Consider the following 24,043-nt stretch of genomic DNA (forward strand, 5'->3'; position numbering starts at 1 on the left):
AACTGATGGCCAGAAAGTTTAAAGCGCTCAAAGTCTCCCAGATTCAGTTGGAGCCAATGTTTTTAAACCAGAAAATGGAAGCATCCATTAGATTTCATTTACAACAAACTCTACAGAAAATCATATTTGGTATTATTTTCCATGTTTTAAGTGAGACACACAGAGCTACAGAGCATCTAAAGAAGAAGAGAGAACAAAAATGATACTGCTATGTTTTTAGGAAAAGACAAAAAAATTTTTTAATGGACTAAAAACGATGTAGATTAATTCTAGCCGATTCCAAATGACTGTCTTAGCAAGCTTGTGTAATAAACTCAACGAAGCAAAAATGTAAAGTCAGCTTTTTGGCTTAAATGCCTGGTGAACTAATTAATAGAGAAACTCTACATAAACTCATTCTAAAGGATGATTTATTAACTTAATTGGCTAGTATCTGAAGTGTTATCAGGGACAAAAATTTATTCTGTTTTCTATATTCTCCACAGCAGACAGAGTAAGTTCAATTACTAATTTACAGGAGATTCCGATTTGGGGAATAAGACATTGAAAGTCTGAGAGACAAAAAATTGTAAAATATCTAGCTTATCTGAATGTTATATTTACTTTAATTTTTATAAAATTTATTGAATTGGGATTCAGATATAAGAACAAGAAGCTTGCCCTCCAAGAGCTCACAATGTAGTTTTTATTGGGGTCAAGACAGAACGCAGTTATATAATTGGCTCATTGACATATCCCATGTCTGCTCAACTTTTTTTCCCATGTATAAGCCCTCAAATGTTGAGCCTCTGTCTTCTCTATTTGTGTATCTAAATATCTGAATATGAAACCTACATAATTCTAAAGGTCTAGAGAGTAGCCTTACATTAAGGAAAAAGCTGAATGAATGACATCTAAATGTCTGGAATATATAAGTGATAGACTTCAGAATTCTCAACCAACTTCAAGATGTTCTAATAGCATTAAGACCATGAGAAATTCTCACACTGGCTCCAATTTATACCCTCAAACCTGCTTTTCTGCTTATCTTTTTGCTACCATCAAAGCCTCCTGTAATCTTTTTATCTTCTTGTAAGGCTTTCAATTATCATATGTTTAGAATAAAAATCAGAAGTTACTTTAGACTTGTGATAGCAGCTAAGATACTGCACAGGAAACAGATTTCCAGTATTCTCAGGAATTAATCCCAAAGAAGGAATTAATCCAAAAAAAAGCTAGAAAGAATAATAAAATACAACTCAATTGTATTCAACTTAATCAACATTTATGATAATTGTGTGTTAGGCACTGTTCTGGGCCTAGGGGCTACACAAATGAACAGTAAACGTTTTTTGAACATCACAGCTTAGCACATCACTCAAGGTCTATCTTTGCCTTACTCTTTTAACACAGTGAATCCTTGAAGTCCATGCCCTGTTGTTTTTCACTTCTCTATCTTTGCATATGTATCTGCCACTTAGACCACCCTCTCTCTAGCTCTGTTCTACCAGAATAAGTCTCACTGTCATTTGGAACTGTGTCTCATGACTCAGGGAACAATGCTTCCATCAAGCTTTCCCTGCCCCACAGTGGCTAAAAATTATATGAATCTACAGCTTCCTGGTCTCTTTCCCTAAACACTGTACTGCTATCCCCTGTATGACTGCCATAGTACCTTTCCATGACACATCCACAGCAAGGGCCACTTAAAATTTATTTATTTTTTTTGTTACTTTGCTTGTTTATTTGCTTTTTTTCCTCAGATCCTCATTATATAACAGGTACTCAATAAAGTTTAATGAGTCTAGTGGTTAGAGCGGAAGCTCTTTCTAAGTAAAAGCAATCAACCTTGAAACCTTTATTTTAAGTGATTTCCCTTTCTCTCCACCTCCATTCCCACCCCGAAGAGCAAAATAATTGGAGTAAGTTGAACGGACTTCATGCTAAACCAGAAAAATTTACCCTTGAAAGAATCAAAGATGTTTAGAGTTAAATCTGATGAACAGTGGATTATTTCTAAATGAAATAGCATATATGAGTTATAAAACTTATAGCATTGCTTCCAGTTAAATATTTCTTATTTATATAAACAGATTTTTCTCAGTCTTACCTGTATTAAGTTAAACATAAAGCAAATATTTTAGAAATAGATAACCATAAGAACTACTGAATACCTTGACAAACTGGAGGTGCTCCATCCATCTGCAGTCGTTCTCCTAATCTGCACGTCAGAATTGCATTACCAACTAAAGTAAATCCTGGAAGACACTGATACCTAATAATATCACCTATTAAAAAAAAGAGGGGAGGTTTCATATAAGTAACAAGGTGATGATAAAAATAAACAAATATTTCAATTGTAAGATAATATTTTCTCCTTTAGTTATTTTCAATCAGTATAAAAATGTTATTAGGTATAAGTAGGAGTTATATTCAAAATATTGAAAAACCAGTATATAATAGTCATTGACCAATGAGGACCGAAGGCAAAAGTGAACTGCCATTCCCTCTGTACTGGTGCATGCTGACTGGATATAAGCAATAGTCATAATGAAATAATTTAGTTGATATAGGTGAGATAGGCAACAAAAATACAGCAAGTAGTTAGAAGGCTTTCTATTTATTGCTTTTGTATCTGAATTAAAGTTACATCGGTCACTGATAGTTTCTTTGTGTGTTTCAACCAAAATCAATATAATAATAATAATGAATAATAAAAGTTTACTATGGCAACATTAAGATGTCTTCGTATATAATTTTTTTTCAAACTGTGTGGCATTAATTATTTGGGTTGAACTTCCAACTCAGTTTTAAACCAACTTTATGATTAAACTGAGTAGAATCGACCAAGCATTTTCCAAGATATGAAAATGAAATATGACTTCTAATATGCCCTACAAACTATTCATTCTGCCAAGTCAGGCATAGGTCTGAATTCAAAGAACTACAGTGTCAGAAGGCAGCAAAATAACAGTTTGGAAAGAACCATCAGAGTAAAGTTAACGGGTTCAAATTTTAATACGTTTTCTAATTGTACATTCCAGAAAAACAAAATTACTTTTTCTTCTCTAATATTCCCTTTCCTCTTTTCACTCCTCTCCCTTCTTAAAAATTCTAAATAATCTCTATCAACACAGGGAATGAGGATCTCAAGTCAGGCTATTACTATTCTTTATTTTGGCTTATTTTTAAACAAATAGTTCTGCCAGCAGTATGTTTTCCTTGAAAATAATTTAACAGCCTTTACCTATTTCAAATTCATCATCTTCCGTCAACATTTCAGCATTGGGTACAGGTGGTGGAGGTTGGCACACCCTTAGTTGATAGGCTATAAAAATAAACAATGTGTTTATTCCTTTTTTGAGCAGCTACATGTATTCACATATGCAAAAAAACAAGAAAATTATCAAAGGTTGTTCAAAAAGAATAAAAATAAATTACATAATTTATCGTTTCAATTACATCTTTATTTTTAAAAATATACTACAACATTACAAAATATTTTCCCATGGTAACAATGCTTACTTTTTATTCCTTATTTCTTACCCTTATTCTAGTCCTTCTTGTTATGTGGTTCAAAACACTTTGTTTTTTTCCTCCTTTGCATGATCACAATTTGGAATCATGTATTCATGTTTGCTTACTTGCTCAATGCCTATCTTTCCCAATACACATCACTGAATCCCCTGAACTTACCCTTAGCAAAGTGCATGGCATACAGCAATAATTGCAAACAAATACTCAGTGTTTACTTTATTCCAGGCAATATTATAAATACTTAACTCAATCCTCGCAAAAAAAAAAAAAAAAAAAAAATTCTTATTTATGTTGCTATTTCTTAATTGTCCCCATTCTTTAAAAAAGAAAACTGTTAAAGAGAGTTAAAAGTTTTCCCAAATCACGTAGCTATAACGTGACAGAGCTGAGGTTTGAACCTAGGTAGCCTAGCTCCAGAGCCTTGTCTCACCATGCTACTTTAATATAATTATAAGATGTCTGTTTGTCAAATGTCATGTTTCTAATTATTATATCATTTGAACGGGTCATCCCATTGGATTACATTGGCATTTGTAATCCGATTTGTAATTGAAAGGCCACCACGACAAAGTCTCTATGAATCCAAGCTTCATGCCTACTATCCCCACATGATATCTAAAATCTACAACAAAATCCTTTGCTTGATTGAAGTCTTTTTTTTATCTTAAAGTCTTCTGAAAATGTACTATACTCATATTCATTCAGGAAACATGTTTTATACTATTATAACATCTGAGGCAAATTGTTTTATATGCCTATTTTTACTACTTAAACTTAGAAGTTCTTTATGTACTCAATGTGCCGATAAAGAGAATGAGACTCAAAAGACACAGTAGCTTATACAAGACCACACAAATAGTATAGGACATAGACAAAAATTGAAGTGTATATCGTCTAATTTCAAAGTGCATTCAACACTACTCCTATTGCAAAAAAAAAAAAAAAAAAGGATTATGTGAGCATTGAAGAGTATCAACTAGACCAGGTGAGGAAGATTCCTACAGTAGGAAAAGAATGAGATATACTTGAAAGAAGGAGTAAAATTTTTCTGGTTCTAAAGAGTAATCCTGAGGAGAAGAGCATTTCAGGTGGAGGATAAAACTTGAACAAAAACTTGGGCAAAGCATAAAATCATTAATTCATCATCATCCAACAAAAAGCTACTTATAAGAGATTAATTGGCTAATACATGTTCAAGTTACTAAGGATAAATAAAAGAAAAACTTTTCAAAATGTAGATCTAGAGAGATGAAACAAAAAATAAATGTGTTTTAATTTCTTCTGCAAATTGTTATCTGTCCCTTCAAACATCTTCCTTCCAGTAGTTTGACCTGTTTATAAAAGCACTTGTTGTGCATGGATGTTAATTTGCAAGTAAAACACCACTGTACAGAAGAGTTACTGCTAGAGAAGAAAGACTTGCTGGGAAAGAACTCCATAGCATAAAGTATAACCCAGATTTTTGATAAAATGTTTGGTGGATAGTAATTAGGAATTTTGAAAATTGTTTTCCTGAACTTATTACTTAAAGGGGGTACAGTGATAAAGGTAAAAGGTAATTGTAAGAAATGCCAAAAATGTAAGAGAAAAGGGAGAAGACATGGGGAGCCCTACACAGAGAAATCTTTCTGAGACTATGCTTTAGAGAAGATTTTGACTGGTCTTATCATAGAATAGAGATCAACTCAGAAATTACAGAAATGTAGAGATGCTCATGTCTGTATTATTTTGCTTGTGCTTTCCTGTGAAGTTATTTTAATCTTCATGCTAATCCCAAATTGTTTTATTATTTTAAATAAGAAACATTTTTTTTTTTATGTGGAATCCATGACTATTATCATCTGTGGAATATGCTGAGAATGACCTAGATAACTCAGTTGCAGGATTTAAAAGATCAAAGGTTGTAATTTTTTACTAAAGAAGACTATGATGCTCAGAGTTATTATGTTACTTTTCCAAGACCACGTGGGTGCTGTAAGCTAATGTCTTATTCTCTGTTCTTTCCTATCACTGTCAGTTTTATAAAATGTATCCCTAAAAGCTAAGGGATCACTGTCAGCCCATGGAGGGTCTGAGGTATAATTTCCTTACCTCCCAACTCTATTTCAACAAGAACAATTCTATTCTTATCAACTATAAATTTGAATTCTGAACAAACTTTCCTTTAAATAAACTTTCTACATTGTTACCTAAGTGATTCCCTTGATTCTTTTGGCTAAAATTCTGACTTTGTGTCTCAATTCCCAATTCTATATTGCCAGGCTAAAAATCTTTTGTGATCTCTTCACGCCTCCCTTTCCCACCCTTCACTGTTATTTTCTAATCACAGAACCCTTTTCGTGGCACATGTAAACACGATTTGTTCAAAGCGTGTTATTTTCCATTTATTTGCATACTTGTTCATTGGGTCCCTATGTAGACTTTCAGAGGCTATTTGTTTATCTACCTTTTTCACTATCCAGGAATTAGTTCTTGTCACTATACTTATAATTCAACTAATATTTGCTAATAACTGACAGAATGTAGGTTTCTTCAGGAGGGAAACAACCTCTCAACAGTCTTCCGTAAGATGACTCCCAACTTTAAAATTGCCAGTGGGGATGCAATAGAAACAACTGAGTGTCAGAGAATGCTACACATTGAAATATAGGCAAGATCTGGCTAAAATACTTTTCAAGGTTGAACTATGTAATTTTGAATAAATAGTAAAAGAGAAAGGAATAATGAAAAACAAACAAACAAACAAACCTCTTTTCATCTGTTTCTCTTTTGACTTTTGAAGGCCAAGCACTACAAAAGTTTCAATCGTAAGCAGCTCACAGAAATTCTGTTTTCAATCTTCATCAATCTCTACTAGTATGTTCTTTAACATAACTTTATGATTTGTCCTACGTCTTTCCAATCTTGCTACCAACATCTCAGTCTAGATTTCTGCCATTTCATTCCTGCTGTACTGGGTTGAATAGTTTCACCTAAAATTCATGCCTTTCCTGGAACCTAAAAATGTTATTTGAAATAGGATTGTTGCAGATGTAATTGGTTAACTTAAAGTTGTATAGAATTATGGGGGTAACCTTAATTCAATATGACTAGTGTCCTTATAAAATGAAAAGCGACACAGAGATGTTCACACAGGGAAGATGGCACATGATGATAAAGGCTCAAACTGTGGTGATTCATCTATAAGCTAAGGAATGCCAAAGATTGCTTTGAAGCCATCAGTTTGTGGTACTTTGTTTCAGCAGCCCAAGTAAACTAATATGCCTGTGTTATTAAATTGGCCTATAGTGTGTTCCTTACCTTCAGTGTCTCCCTGATACTACCCTTCTTACATTCACTTCACTAGATGTAAGGCAGTATTTATCTGGAATCCACTGTGTACAAAGGACTCTGAAAATTCCTTTACATGCCTCTTTCATTAATCAATAAAATGCCACATCAAAATATGTGTAAATTACTCATGTTACCAAAAGAGATACTAAATTTCATAATGGCTGAATTATTTGCCCAATTCACACAGCCAGAATTTGAACCAAGTTCCACTATAAAATTAAGAGACATTGTCTCCCAGATTTATAGATAAATAAACCTCATTTGGAATATCATTTTGTCACTGCTATTTCCCTGTTATCAATTTGCAGCGTTTTTTTTAATGGCCTACAGATTGATTTATCATCTTAGATAAAGCAAGATCGTTACCCTAATTCTCACCAATCCCTCACATGAGATGTCTGCTATATCGGGCTGAACTTTCCTGGGTCCTTTGTATTTGCCACATTCATTTCCTATCACACACCTTCATTTTTGGCAATCTTGCCAGCCTAGAAATTGGCACAACAATATTTAGCATTTAGTGTTTTATTGTGTTGAATTGTTTTATGTATTGGTTCATGTTCCATGTATAGCTTAAGTATTTTGTATTGTATTTGCATTTCCTACAATACCTAATACATTTAATTAAGTTGTTTATTAAATAAGTTATTATTGAGCTCCTATGATGTGCCAGATGTCAGAAACCATAATAGGTGCTGGGAATGCAAAGGTAAGCAAAGCAGACAGAAGCCTGCTCTATACATGCTAATAGTTGATGAGAAAGATATTAATTAATTAGTAGAATTTAACTAGTTGACGCAAGGGCTGTGTGTGTGTGTGTGTGTGTGTGTGTGTGTGTGTGTGTGTGTGTGTCTTTTCTGGAGAGGAATGATAGCCCTGGTGAGAGAGAGGAGGGACCGAAAAGAGCAAAAATCAGGGGCTAAATCAGACAGGATTGTACAAGTTATACTCAGGATTTCATTTATTTTAAGCTGGACCAATGGGAGGCCTTTAAAAAGATTTAAGTTGGAGAGGAATGTGGTCAGATTTATCCTTTAAAAGATCACTGTGGCTGTAGTCAGAAATTTTTAAAAAGCACACACACAATTGGAAGAGGACAAGAGTGGATAGCAAGAGATTCCTAGAATCTATGTTGCAGTGGGTGTTAAATAAACAATTGCTGATAGAGTCTACAAAACTTCATAGTGTCCCCAAATGACTTATGCATTAAATTAAGAGTCTTGATTATGACCTCCAAGGATTTCTAACTTTGTCTAATTAACTTCATCCCCACCTATTAACCAGTTTATATTTTTAGCTACAAATAAACAAAAATAGTTTATCTCCTCTACTTAAAATTCAAGTACCACTGATAGGCATGTGGCCTATCATCCTCACTTCTTAAAAAATGTTAAACCACATCTCTTCATTTTTAATACTAAATTTCAAAAAATCAAACCTGTCTACAACCTCTTACTGTAGTCTTTTTCATTACTCCATCAACAAAGTTCTCAAATGCTCGAGAGTTTAGTATTTGATGATATAGCTAAAACTTTATGTTCTATATGATTTTCTTTTGTCTCTCATTTTCTTGAAATCTGTCTTCCTAGCTCTTTTATAACTTTGAACATGACTAAAACAAGAGATGTCTTCACTGATAATGCTACATAAAGTTGATCCTTTGCAGTTAACTTTGTTTCACAGTCTGGTAATTTTCACAATCTGTAAGAATTATGTTTTTGTTTACTCTCTATTTTGTTATATTTGTTTATGTATTTGTTTACTATTTTCTTTTCTTTTTTTTTTTTTTTTTTTGAGACGGAGTCTCGCTCTGTAGCCCAGGCTGGAGTGCAGTGGCCGGATCTCAGCTCACTGCAAGCTCCGCCTCCCGGGTTTACGCCATTCTCCGGCCTCAGCCTCCCGAGTAGCTGGGACTACAGGCGCCCGCCATCTCGCCCGGCTATTTTTTTTTTTTTTTTTATTTCTTAGTAGAGACGGGGTTTCACCGTGTTCGCCAGGATGGTCTCGATCTCCTGACCTCGTGATCCGCCCGTCTCGGCCTCCCAAAGTGCTGGGATTACAGGCTTGAGCCACCGCGCCCGGCCTGTTTACTATTTTCTTATACCAGAATGTAAGCTCCATGAAAGCAGGCACTTTTGCTTTTCTTATTAACTACTAACTCTTTAGGGCATAATCCAGTGTTTGGCACATGGCAGCATTCAGTAAATATGTGCTGAATGACTGAATGCTAGAGAAATGAAAGAATGAATGCTGAACTAGTGTGTATACATACATATATATATAATGTATAAGTATATATATGAATGAGTATATATGTATAATATATAACACATTCTTATGGTCTTGAGTATGGACATAGTCTAGACTCTTTGGCTCTTTGAGTTCAAATCCTGTTTTGAACACTTAAAAATTGGGAACACTTGGGCAAGTTATTTATCTTTCCACCTTGCTTTCCTCATTTATAAAATAGTAATAATTTTATGCCATCCCAAAGGGCAGTTATGAGAATCAAATGGGTTTACACATGCAAAGCACTTGGAATACTGTCTGGCACATTTTAAGCATTTTAAGCTTATCTTTTAATAAGAATAAACCACTATGATATCAAATTGGGATTCTATTTCTTCAAGATATTTGATATTCACAAATAAATAACATAAATATTAATACTTCCTGCTTTTCTTAACTTTCACTTCTTATTTCTAAAGGACATTTTGATTTGGCAATTATTTACAGAATTATGAATAAAATTGAGACATCTCATCTTTCTTGGTCAAAGAAAAGGGTGTAATGACTGTGAGATGTGATGCATCAGACGTTTTGTAATTGAAGGCAACAAAAGAGAATTAAACGTTGTGCGGCTCTGCTTCTCTTTCTGAATGTGTTTCTATCAAACCAATCAACATCATAAAAAATATACATAATCCAGTTTGTATTGATAACTACATTTGTGCACAAAGCAGGCTGATCAAATATTTACTCTAGAACCAGACCAATGGTTCAAATCTCGGTCTGCTGTTTGCTAGTTCCATCACCGTAGGCAAACTGCTAAGAATCTGCTTCAGTTATCTCATCTGTAAAATAGACATAAAGCCAAGATTGAGTTAAAATATTATAAAGTGCTTAGAATAAGGCCTGAGTGTATTACCAGTTAAGAGGGAGGGTACATCCCCTGTTTGACAAACATTGGCATCAGCATTTCTGCTGTGATGATGTTTGTACCCGATACACATATAACTTCAATCTGACGTGACCTTCCTCAGAATGGGTCATTCGAAGCACCCATGTGACTTCGCAGAACGTATCTAACCACTTGTTTGTTTCTATTCTGATTTAAATTGGATATTATTGGCCAGGCACAGTAGCTCACGCCTGTAATCCCAGCACTGTGGGATGCTGAGGAGAGCAGATCACTTGAGGTCAGGAGTTTGAGACCAGCACAGCCACCTGCAGGGACAGGTGAAAAGCTGTCTCTACCAAAAACACAAAAATTAGCCAGGTGTGGTGTTGCACACCTGTAATCCCAACTACTTGCAAAGCTGAGGCAGAAGAATCACTTGAACCCGAGAGGCAGAGGTTGCAGTCAGTTGAGATTGTGCCACTGCACTCCAGCCTGGGCGACAGAGCGAGACTCTGTCTCAAAAATAAAATAAAATAAAATAAATAAATAAGATATCCTTGTTTTACATTGATGTACATTATGTCGTAGTATAAAATTCATGAGTTTAGCAACACATTTCATCATCCTATATAATATATGTGTCTGTGGTTTCAAAACTCTTAGCACAGTGCTCTGGAAATCACTTAAGAAATACTAATTAATAAATCAAATTAACACAATACCTCATTCTCTATAAAATATATACTTTGGTTACTCAGGAAGAAGGTAAATAGGTCTGGCACAAATAGATCCAATATTGTATAGGTTAGAATCATAGACAAACCGGAAATAATCTTAGAAATCATTTCTCCTAGACTCCTTAAGGGGTGGTAGGAAGATGACCTAAATAAGTGAAATGAGGTGGACAAGGTCACACATTCAGTTACTGGTGGAACTGAAATGGTTAAGTCATATAAATTATGTCATCTAAATTTTAAATCGCATGTGCATATATTTTAGTCCATGTTTTTCATGGATTGTTCCATTTAGAAACAGTTTGCAGCCATGACCATTAACAGAAAAGCTGCACAAAATAGGTATTCACACTTTAAAAACACATATTGGAACTAAGTATATGTTCTCTTTAGAAGAATCATTTTGCCCGGCGCGGTGGCTCACGCCTGTAATCCCAGCACTTTGGGAGGCCGAGACGGGCGGATCATGAGGTCAGGAGATTGAGACCATCCTGGCTAACACGGTGAAACCCTGTCTCTACTAAAAATACAAAAAACTAGCCGGGTGCGGTGGCGGGCGCCTGTAGTCCCAGCTACTCGGGAGGCTGAGGCAGGAGAACAAACGGCGTGAACCCAGGAGGCGGAGCTTGCAGTGAGCCGAGATTGCGTCACTGTACTCCAGCCTGGCCGACAGAACGAGACTCCGTCTCAAAAAAAAAAATAATAATAAAATTAAATTAAAAAATAAAAAAAATAAAAAAGAAGAATCATTTTATCTGACATGCCCCACCAACTTTTAAACACCATTTACTATCTAACAACTACATGAGGGCATCATATTCCACATGTCTGTATCTTCTGAGGATGATTATTATTTAAATAGTTCTCTGTTTTTGTTCCAACGTGCATAGATATCTGGTTCCTCATCCAACAAATACGTTTTTCGAAGCTGGTTTAAGATTTGATTCTGGCAACATTTTTTCGTTATTTTTAATTTTCTATTTTCTTTGCAAGGAAACATCCAACCCAATTCCAGAAAAGAATGCTGCATGTATCTACTTCTATTCAATGCGCTATTAAAGACTTCTTCAAAAAAGACACAACAGAACACTGGCAAATTGCCATTCCTTCTCCAAACCAAAAAAAGGACAAGCACATAACCTTTCTGCCGAGTAAGGACACAGTATTCCTCACAGAGGACAGAAATAATGTTGCATCTTCCCTTATAAACTCTAAGCTCCATATAAGCCCCAGTGTACTTCAGTGCTCTTCCAGATTAGCTCAAGTATGATAATCTCATGATTTGGGGAAGATTTTGGGGATAACAAACGTTGACAATTTTATGTTCTGTTATGCAGTTTTGGCAGTGTTATTTTTAAAGTTATCTGAAACAAGCTTAAGCTATTTCACTTGAAAGCAGAGCTAAGTGTATTGAAATTAATGCTATCTTAATTTTAATGAAGAGAAGAAAACAATAAATTTGTTTTCCATTTTGCAGAAAATCTGCCAGTGGGTTGACATGAACATAGAAGTGTGTTCCAGCAGGGTTTAAATTACTTTACAATATCCCTTTTACACCACTAATATTTTATATTCAGTTTGTTTCTCTGACTCTATAAGGGAGAATATTAGAAATCAAGAGAAAATGCTTATTTGGATTTAGAGATGAGAGACAGAAAGTTTCTATCATGAAGAATGAAAATGAATCAACGATATGGTTTGGTTCTACGTCCCCACCCAAATCTTATCTCAAGTTGTAATCCCCATAAGCCCCATGTGTTGAGGGAGGGACCTAGTGGGTGTGGTTGGATCATGGTGGTGGTTTCCCCCATACTGTTCTCATGAGAGTGAGTGAGTTCTCATGAAATCTGATGGCGTTTGACAGTTCCTCCTTTACACACTCTCTGTCTCCCCTGCCAACATTTAAAACGTGCCTGCTTCCCCTTCCGCCATGACTGTAAGTTTCCTGAGGCCTCCCAAGCCATGTGGAACTGTGCATCAATTAAACTTCTTTCCTTTATAAATTACCAAGTCTTGGGCAGTTCTTTATAGCAGTGTGAGAATGGACTAATACAGTCAACAAGAAGTCACTCTTATTATTTTCCTAGAAAAGAAATAACAGAAACTATTGTGAAACAAAACTATTCGGATATCTCCTGGATTATTTTAAGAACATTTCAGTGTCTGTTGCGTGAATTGTCTTCTTCACATGCAGACAGCTAATTTAAGGTATCCTGTCTAGTGCTGAGCCCATTGAAATCTGAAAAACAATGTGCCAAAGGCCTCTTCTCTACATTGTTGAGTTCCCTGGCATATAGACCTGGCTCTAATTGATAGGCCATTGTCTCCTGTTAAACATAAACAATTTCCCTAAAAACTAACAGCAGGCAAGGTAATTCTTTGACCTCGTTGAAATAAGACAGAAATAAGACCTTTCCATAGTCATAATCAGAAAACAAGAACACTGTTCAAATCATCAAAATGACAGTCTTCCACCTCAGCCAACCTTAGTGAATAGTATTTCCACACTAATTATATAGGTATATTCCATTCCCTCCACCTTCTAGAAAACAAAGTTAAGATATCCAATCATAAAACTGCTCCAATTTTCTGACAGCACCCAATCCAGAAGAAAGTTATGTTTCCTTGAACTCCTCCCCAAACCATCTCATACAGTCGAATTCCTATATCAAGATTCTACTGACACACTTTTGCTGAGATCACAGAGTCCCTCATCATATGCTGTCTCACTCATTATCACAAGTTAATAAATCTAACTTTTTTTTTTAACAGAAATTGTGTTCCTGAAAATCTTTGGCTGGAGGCAACAGAAAGTAAGATATTTAAGAAAATAAATACCATACTTTATCAACTGGGCATATACATACAGTGAAGTGTCAAAAGATAGTAATTGTGACATGACTTTTAGTCTTTTGAGTTATAATTAAGTAGTCATTTAAGTCATTTAACTAATAGTAAGTGGTATTTTTCCTTTCCTCCTAACAGTTCTAGCAGTTTGGTTTTTAGCTCTATTGCTTCATTTTATACACACATACACACACACACACACACACACACACACATTATTACCTGATGTCCATATCCCCCATACTCTCTGGACATCAAATAATAAAACCCTTTATGGGTTCTGTGCTCTAGTTATTACAATACAAAAGGAGGTCAGGTCTTCAGGTTATGTGAGGCAAAGGGGTCACACAGTTAAAGGCAATCGTGATTTATGCTTTATATAAAGCATGTCCTTACATCTGCAGCAGTCTCTTTTAGGATGAGACTTTGTGAAGTTAAATATACTTGTTTCCAAATACAGCATTTATTGTAAAAGTAGCATAACCATAAAAGATGACCTGAAACACATTACAGGCCTTTTAAATACATTTCTTAAAAATAATGAGTCATTATGTAATCAACTCATTCTTCAATAGAAAATGTGCTAATAACAGAAAATAATGAATAACATAATTATTAAATCATATTATGCTAAGAAAATCTTCCACATAGAAAGTGAATTTCCCTAATACATTGATATTAGAAAAATCGAGTATCCTGGATAATTGGCTTAAACACCATAACATAACTTCTGTATTAAATTAGCAAATACATATTGTGGCTATACTCTAGTTGCCGATTATTTTGAGTGACACAAGTCAGATCTCAACAAAACTTTTACTTTCTCTTGGCCCAGTGACCACAGCACATTTTAGAAACTATAAAGAATACACTGAGCTGTGATAAATCTATCAATGTACTATTACTACTTTGTAGATCTTTGGGAAATGAAGCAATAAGAAGCTTAAAGCTCCAAGTTATAATTAGGAGGCATATTGAGAAAATGAGATGACCCATCATATTGCTAAAACTGAAAATCACTTTGACTAAATGTTTAAAGAACAATTGGGTTTATATACCATTAAATATAATCTATTCATAAGATAATACCAGCTTAGAACATTGCCTGGCACTTAATAAGAATACAATGGATTTTAGCTGTTGTTATTGTTGTTTTGATTTTTCAAAAACGGATCATTCTTTGAAGTCAGGCAGACCTATTTTGAATTTCAACTAGCCTTTCTTCTTATTGGTTCTCTGGTTTTATGTAGGTTGTGTGGTTTTTCACTCAGTTTGTTCATTATTAAAATGAAGATAATAATACTTACCTCATAGGGTTATTATGAAAATTAGCAATAATACATGGAAAGCACCTAGCACAGTGCTCAGCATATTAAATTTTCAATAAATGGTTGTTACCACTAATATAGTGATGGTTATACAAAGTCACTGCAAAAAGAACACTCAGTTAAATTTATTTTGGGTAATTTATCTTTTAGGGGGTCATTAATTAGGACTGAATATTATTATTAATTATAAACCAACCTCATCTTGACTCTACAGCAGATATGAAAAAAAATGTGGTTCTTACTTTAGGAAACCATAGTTATAGCAACACAAAGAGAGACAAAAACATTTCCTCAAATGAGAAAAATATATGATATCTGAGGTAAAGTGCCTCAGCATTTACGCCTGTCCTATTTTTTCATTGCAGAGAGCTTTCATTTTGCAAAGCTTTTTTATGAATGTTATTTTTGATCATAAAAGACTTTATGAAGGTGATGTTTTATAAAAGACAGATGGCTGCCTGGATCTCATAAAGGAAGTTAGGTTAGAGAGAAAAACACACATTTTTTTCTTCTCTTTTCAAGTATATTAAAAATATATTAATAAATAAAACTTAAATAATCAACGTGACCTTAAGAAAATACACAAAAATATTGAACTGTCAACCTTATAAAATAAATATACAATTCTTGAGAAAATCACTTCTGAATTATTAAGCAAGGGATATCAGAAGTAACTATCAAGTCTAAGAGGATATAAAGAAAACTGGGTGGGTGAGTAAATCATTCAAAGATTAGGTATACTCAACCAGCTTAAAATAAGTGTTAAGCTTATAATGAATTATATACTCAGTTTATTTATCAAAAATTACAAATAATTTGACCAATTTTTTACTATTATGAGACTTCATTTTGACATTGAGCCTATAGCTCAAATTAGTATTAACAGGCATATCTTGTTGTTTTTGTTAAGGAGGATGTGATTTAGAATTACACATTTAGTAATTCTAAAATGATATTTTTAAAAGTTATTACTAACACAGCTCAAATAAATACCAACAACTTTTTAAAGAGACTGAACACACACTTCCCACTGTAACACTAAAATACAGTCAATAAAAAAATATAAAAAGGATAAGAACAAGAAATTTGTATCCTCAAAAAACACTCACTTAATAAACTCATAAGGCTTATAAAATAATACACCATATTGTAATTAAGTTTTCAAAAGTTTGGTAAGAAAAGTAAGTGTAATCACAGAGGTGATGGCAGTGATCACCATGAGTTCAAATTATTAAGAAGTGGAGGATATGGGACTTAACATAAAAAGACTTAAATAACTGAAGATGAGTTAAGAAACCAAGAGTAGTTATGATGGAGACAAAGATGTGATTTAAGAATGGAAGTTCAGGAGGCAGTGAGGAAACCAACCTGACTGAAGTTGTGTAGGGACTGGAGAGTAAGAATCAGTGAACTGGATTATAGGGTAGCTTTAAATTAGATTTACTGTAGGCCTCATGCATTCTTGAAAAGGCAGGTAAGGATGAAAGCAGTGCTTTAGAAAAGTTATCCTATTAGGGCTAGACAAATTGAAAGTATCAGTCAATTTTTAACATGAACTCTGGCTATGCTCCCAAACTTCAAGTTTATTTTAAAATTTGAGTGGAATCTCCATAGCTGTTGATTCAAACATTAGCCTTCATTAGGCTCTGGCATTTTTTTTTTTTTTTTTTGCACCATATTATAAAATCTAATGAATGAATGTCCTATTTGAAAAATCTAAAATGTGAGATAAGATATGGTATGGAAACAGATATTTACTGAACATCTGCTCTGCCAGGCATTATGCTAACTGTATATTATCAATTATCTCCAGTTCTCAAAATGTCTCCTCAATGTAAAGCTGACAATATTAACAATTACAATATTTCTACAGTTGAGCTATATAAAATTGCCCATAGGACTTTTTGACAAAAATTGGTTCAACCTAATACATGCCAGTAATTGGAGTAAATTATACATATATAATATGACATTTAATCCTCTCAGCAATTCTATAATATTGTTTTATAGCTGAGGAAAGTAGAGATCAAAGTGTAACTTGTCCAAGGTCAAATAGAAAATAAAGGGCTAAATGAATATTTGATCTGTTGTTTGTTTGTTTGTTTGTTTGTTTGTTTAGAGATAGAGTTTCACTCTTGTTTTCCAGGCTGGAGTGCAATGGCACCATCTTGGCTCACTGCAACCTCCGCCTCCCGGGTTCAAGAGATTCTCCTGCCTCAGCCACCTGAGTAGCTGGGATTACAGGGATGAGCCACTATGCCTGGCTAATTTTGTATTTTTAGTAGAGATGGGATTTCACCATGTGGAACAGGCTGGTCTCGAACTCCTGACCTCAGGTAATCCTCCTGCCTTGGTCTCCCAAAGTGCTGGGATTATAGGCATGAGCCACTGCACCTGACCTTGACCTGCTTTATTCTTAAGCAATTCCATTTCTATCACACATGTCTCAAAACCCACTTGCAAAAGTCAAGTGAAACATTTTGAAATGAGGATATATGTTTATATATTCATATATGTGTATGTTTAAATCCACATTAAGATTTTGTGTTTATGTGTAGATATCTATTATCCACATATTTTTATATGAATGTGCACATTCTGTCTCCTACACACACACACACACAAACATACAACACTGACATCCTTTCCTTTGATAATATTTTCCCCTTGAAATGTCTCCTAAATTTTATAAAAATTTTATACTTCCTGTAGGGTTATCTTGAGGATATTTATAGTTCTTCAGTGAATAGTCCTTTCTTTATGATTGCAAGCAGTACATAAAAAGATTTGAAAAAATTAAGTAGAAATCCTTGTGGAGATAAATGTACATAATATAGTTTGGCAACTAATTCATTTTTTTATCTTAATGATAATGTATTAGTTCCTGAGTTGTGATTATCAAAGTAATAATTCTATTGTTTCAGCTTTAGGCTATATCTACAAACTGCCAGCATTAATGGTCAACTCAGTAGGAAAGGCAAAAAAAAATATTTTTTTTTAAAAAAACACCCCAAATAAAAGTTGTCTGACTGAATACCCAACTTTCCAGATGAGATCAGCACATTCAGGGTGGTATGGCCATAGACTGAATCCCTGACTTTGCAATTGGTTATGTTGGATTGCATATTAGTCTGGATGACAGTGGATCACTACAGATAAACTAATTAGATACCATCTAATTGACTGATAAGTGCTCAAATTAAGCAACTCAAACATTTTATGATCAACTTCTGACTAGATACAATGTGCTTTAAATGTCTTTGAACACAATCACAGTTGATTTACAATATTTTTCACGGAATATAAGCTTTAAGTATCAAATATTTAGCTACTTTATATTAAAAAGGTGAAACGCTAAGTCATACATTATGTAATGGGTAAAGCACCTGTCCATCCTCACATTTTCATATAATTTTTGCAAACTTAATTTAGTAGATTATTGGTCTTGTGAAATGCCCATGGAATTAGTCTGACTAAGTTATATGAGGCAGAATGTGTTTTAATGAGACTATGGTCATAGCAGATAAAAGGATGTATCATTATAGATAAATAACCATTTTCTTATTGATAATGGAACACAATTGATTAAGGATTTAAAAAAAAATAAAGAAGAGAAACACCTCTGTGAAACCTTCTCAATGTCCTTTCAAAAAGTTAAGCTTATGAATACAGAGCCCAGAACAAAGGACCCTATACAATGAAATAAAATTGAGACTATACATAAATTATTCCACAGCAGTAAAAGCTATGAACTGAATGATCTGGAATAGTCACTTAAAACTGTAAGATTCTAGAATAGACACAGTTTTGAAACAAGAGTATAAATGAATGAGTAATGTGATCCAAAGCATAAAGATACTGAATGCTAATTTTAGAAAGATTCACAGCAGGTTGAATAGATTAAACATTTTGTATAGGAAAAAAAATCTATTGATGTCTCAAAATTACATGCAATAAAGTATGAACAGCTGGTTCTCTTTTATTGGTTTTCATGCAAAAATGATTATTTTCCACTGGGTAATTACTGACTGATTTATCTCCTATATCCATTTGCTCACATTTTAACGTCCCTGAATACTTAGAAGAGGTCATCTTTTGCAAGGAAATGTGTTTGAAATGCTAAAGTTACTGTGATTATAAAATTTCCAAATTTAATACCTTTTCAATCATTGGTTAAATATATATTACATTCAATTTTTTCCAGAACAAATTAAACAGTACCAAATGAAATAGGAACTCTCAGATAATACCAACCATGATAACTGAGCACAAAAAAGCCACTTGTTGTGAAATCACTGTGGAATTTGATTAGAATCTGATTTGAAGTACTGTAGACTGATTCCAAAGCGGTATTGCCACTGAACTGACCGATCTGAGGTGAGTTTTGGTCTGGTCCATCCCTATGAGACAAGGATTGGGAAAGGAGGAGAGATCGAGATTGATTTTGGAAGTAGTTTTGAACGAAGTTCAATAAAGGTATTGCATATATTTATATTCTAACATATCAATAATAAAGATGCAGGAAGCTAACCAATGAGTGCAAATAATATATTTTATATCTATGTAGGTGACCACATATTTTTAAATGTAAAGTATAAAAATAGATTACATTTTTGACCTAAATGGAATGCACTCATATTAGTTATAATTAATACATTGTCTTTGTTTTTTTAGCAAAACTCTAGTGCTTTTAAATGCTTGAGGTTTTCCCCCTTTTATTTTCTTCAGCAACAGTCTTGAGAATCACAGACTGTTAAAGTTACAACTCTTAGAACTCAGATGAACAAATTATCAGTTGTTAATTATTAATTCAGACACTTTCTTTAATATATTTGTATTTATTTATTTATTTGTTTAGAGACAGGTTCTCACTCCATTGCCCACGCTGGAGTGCAGTAGGATGATCACAGCTCACTGAACTCTTGAACTCCCAGGCTCAAGGGATCCTCTCACCTCAGCCTCCTGAATAGCTGGGACCACAGGCGCATGCCACCATGTCTGGCTAATTTTTTATTTTTTCTAGAGACAGGGTCTCACTACGTTGCCCAGGCTGGTATTGAACTCTTGGGATGAAGAGATGCTCCCGCTGTGGCCTCCCAGAGTGCTGAGATTGCAGATGTGAACCACTGCACCCAGCCTTAATGTATTTTTAAATAAAGATGTTTCAACTGACAAGACTAATACAATTAATTTTTATGACAGGGATCCACTAGTTATATTAAATAATTATAATTTCTTAAATTCCACTGACTTTTGTAAATAGAGAACTTCCATACTGTAAACTTAGTCTGTTAACTCCCTGTTTTAGCACATTAATTTAATAATATCTTTAAATCTTGTTTTCACCTATGAAGTCTTTATTCCACAATATTTACCTAGTTCGTGGGGCAAATAAGCCACAACCTATTTCTCTTGTGTGTGAAATTCTACAAGACACATACTGTCAGTCTCAGTTACTCACTTCAATTCAAATATCAGACGAGAATTTATAACAGAGTATTGTGATATATTTTTATTCCAACCTTGTTTTACTGTATACATAGTTGAATAAATCAATAGCAATAGTCCTGACTTACCATACAGTAATGAAATCATATATTGGTTCTGTTTGAAGGACAGTAAAATTGATGTAGATGCCATTCCCAGGGGGTACTCTTACAAGCCAAAAACAATCTTGAAAATTTGGATATTCATCGGGATACCCAGGAGAATAAATGGTGCCATTCATTGCAGTTATATTCCCACCACAAAGAGCTATGGAAAACATAACAAAACAAAATAATATTTAAAAATAACAATAAACTGACTATGGAGGAAAAGGCAAACATTTCAAGTATCTTAAGCATTATGAAACACATTTATGCTTTGTTTTTACTTCAGTTGAGGTATATATAATGAAGTTGGCAACAGTGCACAAAATACAGTCAACTTTTCTTTATTTTGCCACATGAGTTATGCTAAATAATTATTAATGATCACTAGATTAGTAAATTACATTGTCTTCTCTATTTTCAATTACATTGTCTTCTCTATTATTTAAATATTTTATATCAATGCAAAGACTTTAACTTTCATTTGCCTCTTACTATGTGTACATATAAGGCCTTACAGGAGGTTTGAAGCCTTTTATTTCAAAGGTTTTTCTAGAGGAAAGGAACTCAGTAGCAGTATCTGGGTTAGTGGTTTATATAAGAATGACTTAAATACATACAAACCCACATGCACCCCCTTCCCTTCCCCACACACATAAGAAAAGCTCTAAAGTGTGAATCAACTGTTTTTTTCACTCCCAGTAGGAAAGGTTAGGACTCCTGCCAATAATGATAAAATTGTTATTCATTATGGAGCCTCAGGGGTTTAAAAAATATCTTCAGCTGAGAGACTATATATTTAGCATGCTATTGGAAGAGGAAGACAAGTGAAAAGTGCCAAAACAATATTAAAAACAGATGATATCACCTAAAAGATAGTTTCAAGGTAGAAGCATACCTTCACACCTTGGAAGTGGATGATTCCAGTTACGACTGACACCATGAAGGCACGTGAGAGCTGAATTTCCAATTAATGTGTATCCTGGGAAACATTCAAATGAAATGGTTTGACCCACAGTAAAATCATTACCAATTACAAAACCATTTCGAAACGGGCGTGGATCAGGACAGCTTTGCAACTGATAGGCTGGAAAGAGGAAAAAGAAAGACATTTTTTCTTTCCAAATTTCAGAGGCCACAGATAGGGTACTAGAGCAATTTTGCAACTTACAAATAGATGTGATGCTACTTGTAGTTGATTATAAATAGCAATTCAGGTTTATGATAAATGCTGTCAATGACCTGTGACAAAAATTTCTTCTCATGTCTACAATTTTCATATTTAAAATGTTAGCACGATTCATAAAAATGCATGCTTTCTTCACCTACTTGTGCAACCCAATTAAATTATGTTTTAATGAAAATGTACACTCTTCTTAAAGCTACAATTTTAATCGAATATATTCTGATTCTCTTCCATAGAATGCAATTGCTTCTGATTATAAGTACACAGAATGCAGTAAGAATATGTATAAGCCTAATTCTGAGCCTTTTTACAGTTTGTTTTACTAATTGCTTTTCTGCAGATCACAATATACTTCTGTTGAGTTAATTTAAAAGAAGTTAGCTTGTAAAATAAAGCACTGGAAAAACATTTCATTTTAATATAAAATAAACTTTGTACTTCAGTTATGGGATAATTTTGGCAAGGCAGTATAATTGCTTGTTTATTTGTTCATACTTCTCTTGCTCTACATTTTGTATGAGATCTTGTTTGTACTATCATCATATCTCAAAGCCTTGGCTATTGCCTTTCACAGAGTAGGTGTTAAATAAACATTACTAAATAAATGTTAGAACTATGAGCAGGGCCTATACTCATATAATATCAATATTTGAAACTTTTTTATTAATAATTCAAAATTGTATTCTAATTAGTAAAATTTAAATTGCTGAAAATTAAAGACTACTTCCTTACCTAACCATTAAAATTTTATATTCCTCAGATAAAAAATTACATTTGAGTTGAATAGATTATCCTGTTGTTTATTAAAATATAGCTCACATTTTTAGGACTAAAGGTTTCAGAATTAATGAATAAATTCTTTAAAACGTTAAGTGCTTTTATTCTTAATGTGTCCTTTTCATTTTAATTAATATTCAACACAAAAAATATTCTACACAAAAATATATTAGAAAGCGTTATCATTCCAACTTAAGACAAATGTGTATTAGGAATGGATCATTAGGAGTTGGAATATATTATTCTATTAAACATACCCTTTCAGTTTCTACTCCATGCTTTTAGTTTAATAAGTATAGAAAATAGATTTTAAGCATTCAGGAGAAAGTTCCCATTCTAATATTATATACAATACAATGAGGCAGGAGAATAGGGCTGAAGGCAGGGAACCTAAGGCTTTCCAACTCGGACTTCCTCAAACTAAATTGAAAGGAAAACCCTAACTTTACTCGCCTAAGTAGCAAAAGCACCAGAGGCAATTCCATCTGCAAACCCCTCACCTTTTCAGCCCGGCAGATGAGAAATTGGCTGTTTGCAACCAATCAGACTGAGTCTTCGTTTGCATAGAAGTATAACTTTGCAACTTCACGTTAGCCTCTGATTGGCTGCAAAAAGCATTAGGTTGTTTTCTGGAACCAATCAGATATTTGCACAGCAGTGTGACCTTTGTAACTTCACTTCAGCTTCTGGATGGCTGCTTTCAGATCAGACTCATTGCAGGCTACCACTTCATTTACATGAGGTGAGCATGAAGTGGCCAATGGGAAACTTCTGGGGGTATTTGGACCCAAAAAGATTCTGTATCTGGGCCCTTGAGCCACTGGTCGGCCTGCTCCCACACTGGGAGTGAACTTTCATTTTCAATAAATCCCTGCTTTCGTTCTTTTGTTGCTTCATTCTTTCTTTGCTTTGCTGGGCGTTTTGTACAATTCTTTATTCAAAAAGTGAAGAACCTGGACAACTTGCAGTCACAACCTTGTACCGGTGACAAACAGGACTTACCAAACTTAATAATCTTGTCAGTAATAACATTAATTTTCAAACTGATTCCTTCAGTAGAATGGTACACTTAATTGTACAGTATAATTTTTCCAAATTCAGAAAGTTCTTAAAATTTAACCACAAGATCAATCCAAAAATAATATTGACTCTGTGAATATATATGTTAACTATTTCTTTAAAATGCACTAGGTTAGCTACATAAATGTAGCACAAAACGAAACCATTTTAAAACTCAGTGTGATTCACAAATAACATCTCCTCATCATTGTAATACATTACGGCTCATGTTAATAATATGCCAGTAACAGTGAAAAAAATTTATATCTTTAACACTTTTATTATGTCAATAATGAATTATTTTTCAAGAATATATTAACTGAAAAAAATCAGAATTAATAAAGTTTGAATTCTAGTTTTACATCATTCAAATAAAAATATTATTTTGAGAGGTAGAGGGAAAATGAGAATAGGAAAACAGCAGGTGTAGTCAGGTTTAAGGTGCATGGCAAAGAACTTGGCATAAGGCCATGTACACTTGCTAAAGTGTATCACAAATATGGTTCTGAGTCTTCTAGCAGCAAAGAAGAGAAACTCAATCAATTACCTGA

General features: G+C 33.9%; 1 protein-coding gene across 6 annotated transcripts in view; it reads right to left on the minus strand.

The window, feature by feature from the left end:
* Positions 1 to 24,043, minus strand: part of CSMD3 (CUB and Sushi multiple domains 3) — a 1,287,556-nt gene that overhangs the window by 87,679 nt on the left and 1,175,834 nt on the right. For all 6 annotated transcript variants that reach the window (XM_021942876.2, XM_031650139.1, XM_031650136.1 and 3 more), the window contains 5 exons: positions 21,369 to 21,557; positions 20,456 to 20,633; positions 19,134 to 19,279; positions 3,227 to 3,307; positions 2,154 to 2,267 (listed from right to left, as the gene is read on the minus strand). In XM_021942876.2, coding sequence (XP_021798568.2) covers positions 2,154 to 2,267; positions 3,227 to 3,307; positions 19,134 to 19,279; positions 20,456 to 20,633; positions 21,369 to 21,557 — 708 coding nt within the window. The remainder of the gene's footprint in view (positions 1 to 2,153; positions 2,268 to 3,226; positions 3,308 to 19,133; positions 19,280 to 20,455; positions 20,634 to 21,368; positions 21,558 to 24,043) is intronic.

The sequence above is a fragment of the Papio anubis genome, chromosome 8 (genome assembly GCF_008728515.1).
Source record: "Papio anubis isolate 15944 chromosome 8, Panubis1.0, whole genome shotgun sequence".
NCBI lineage: Eukaryota > Metazoa > Chordata > Mammalia > Primates > Cercopithecidae > Papio > Papio anubis.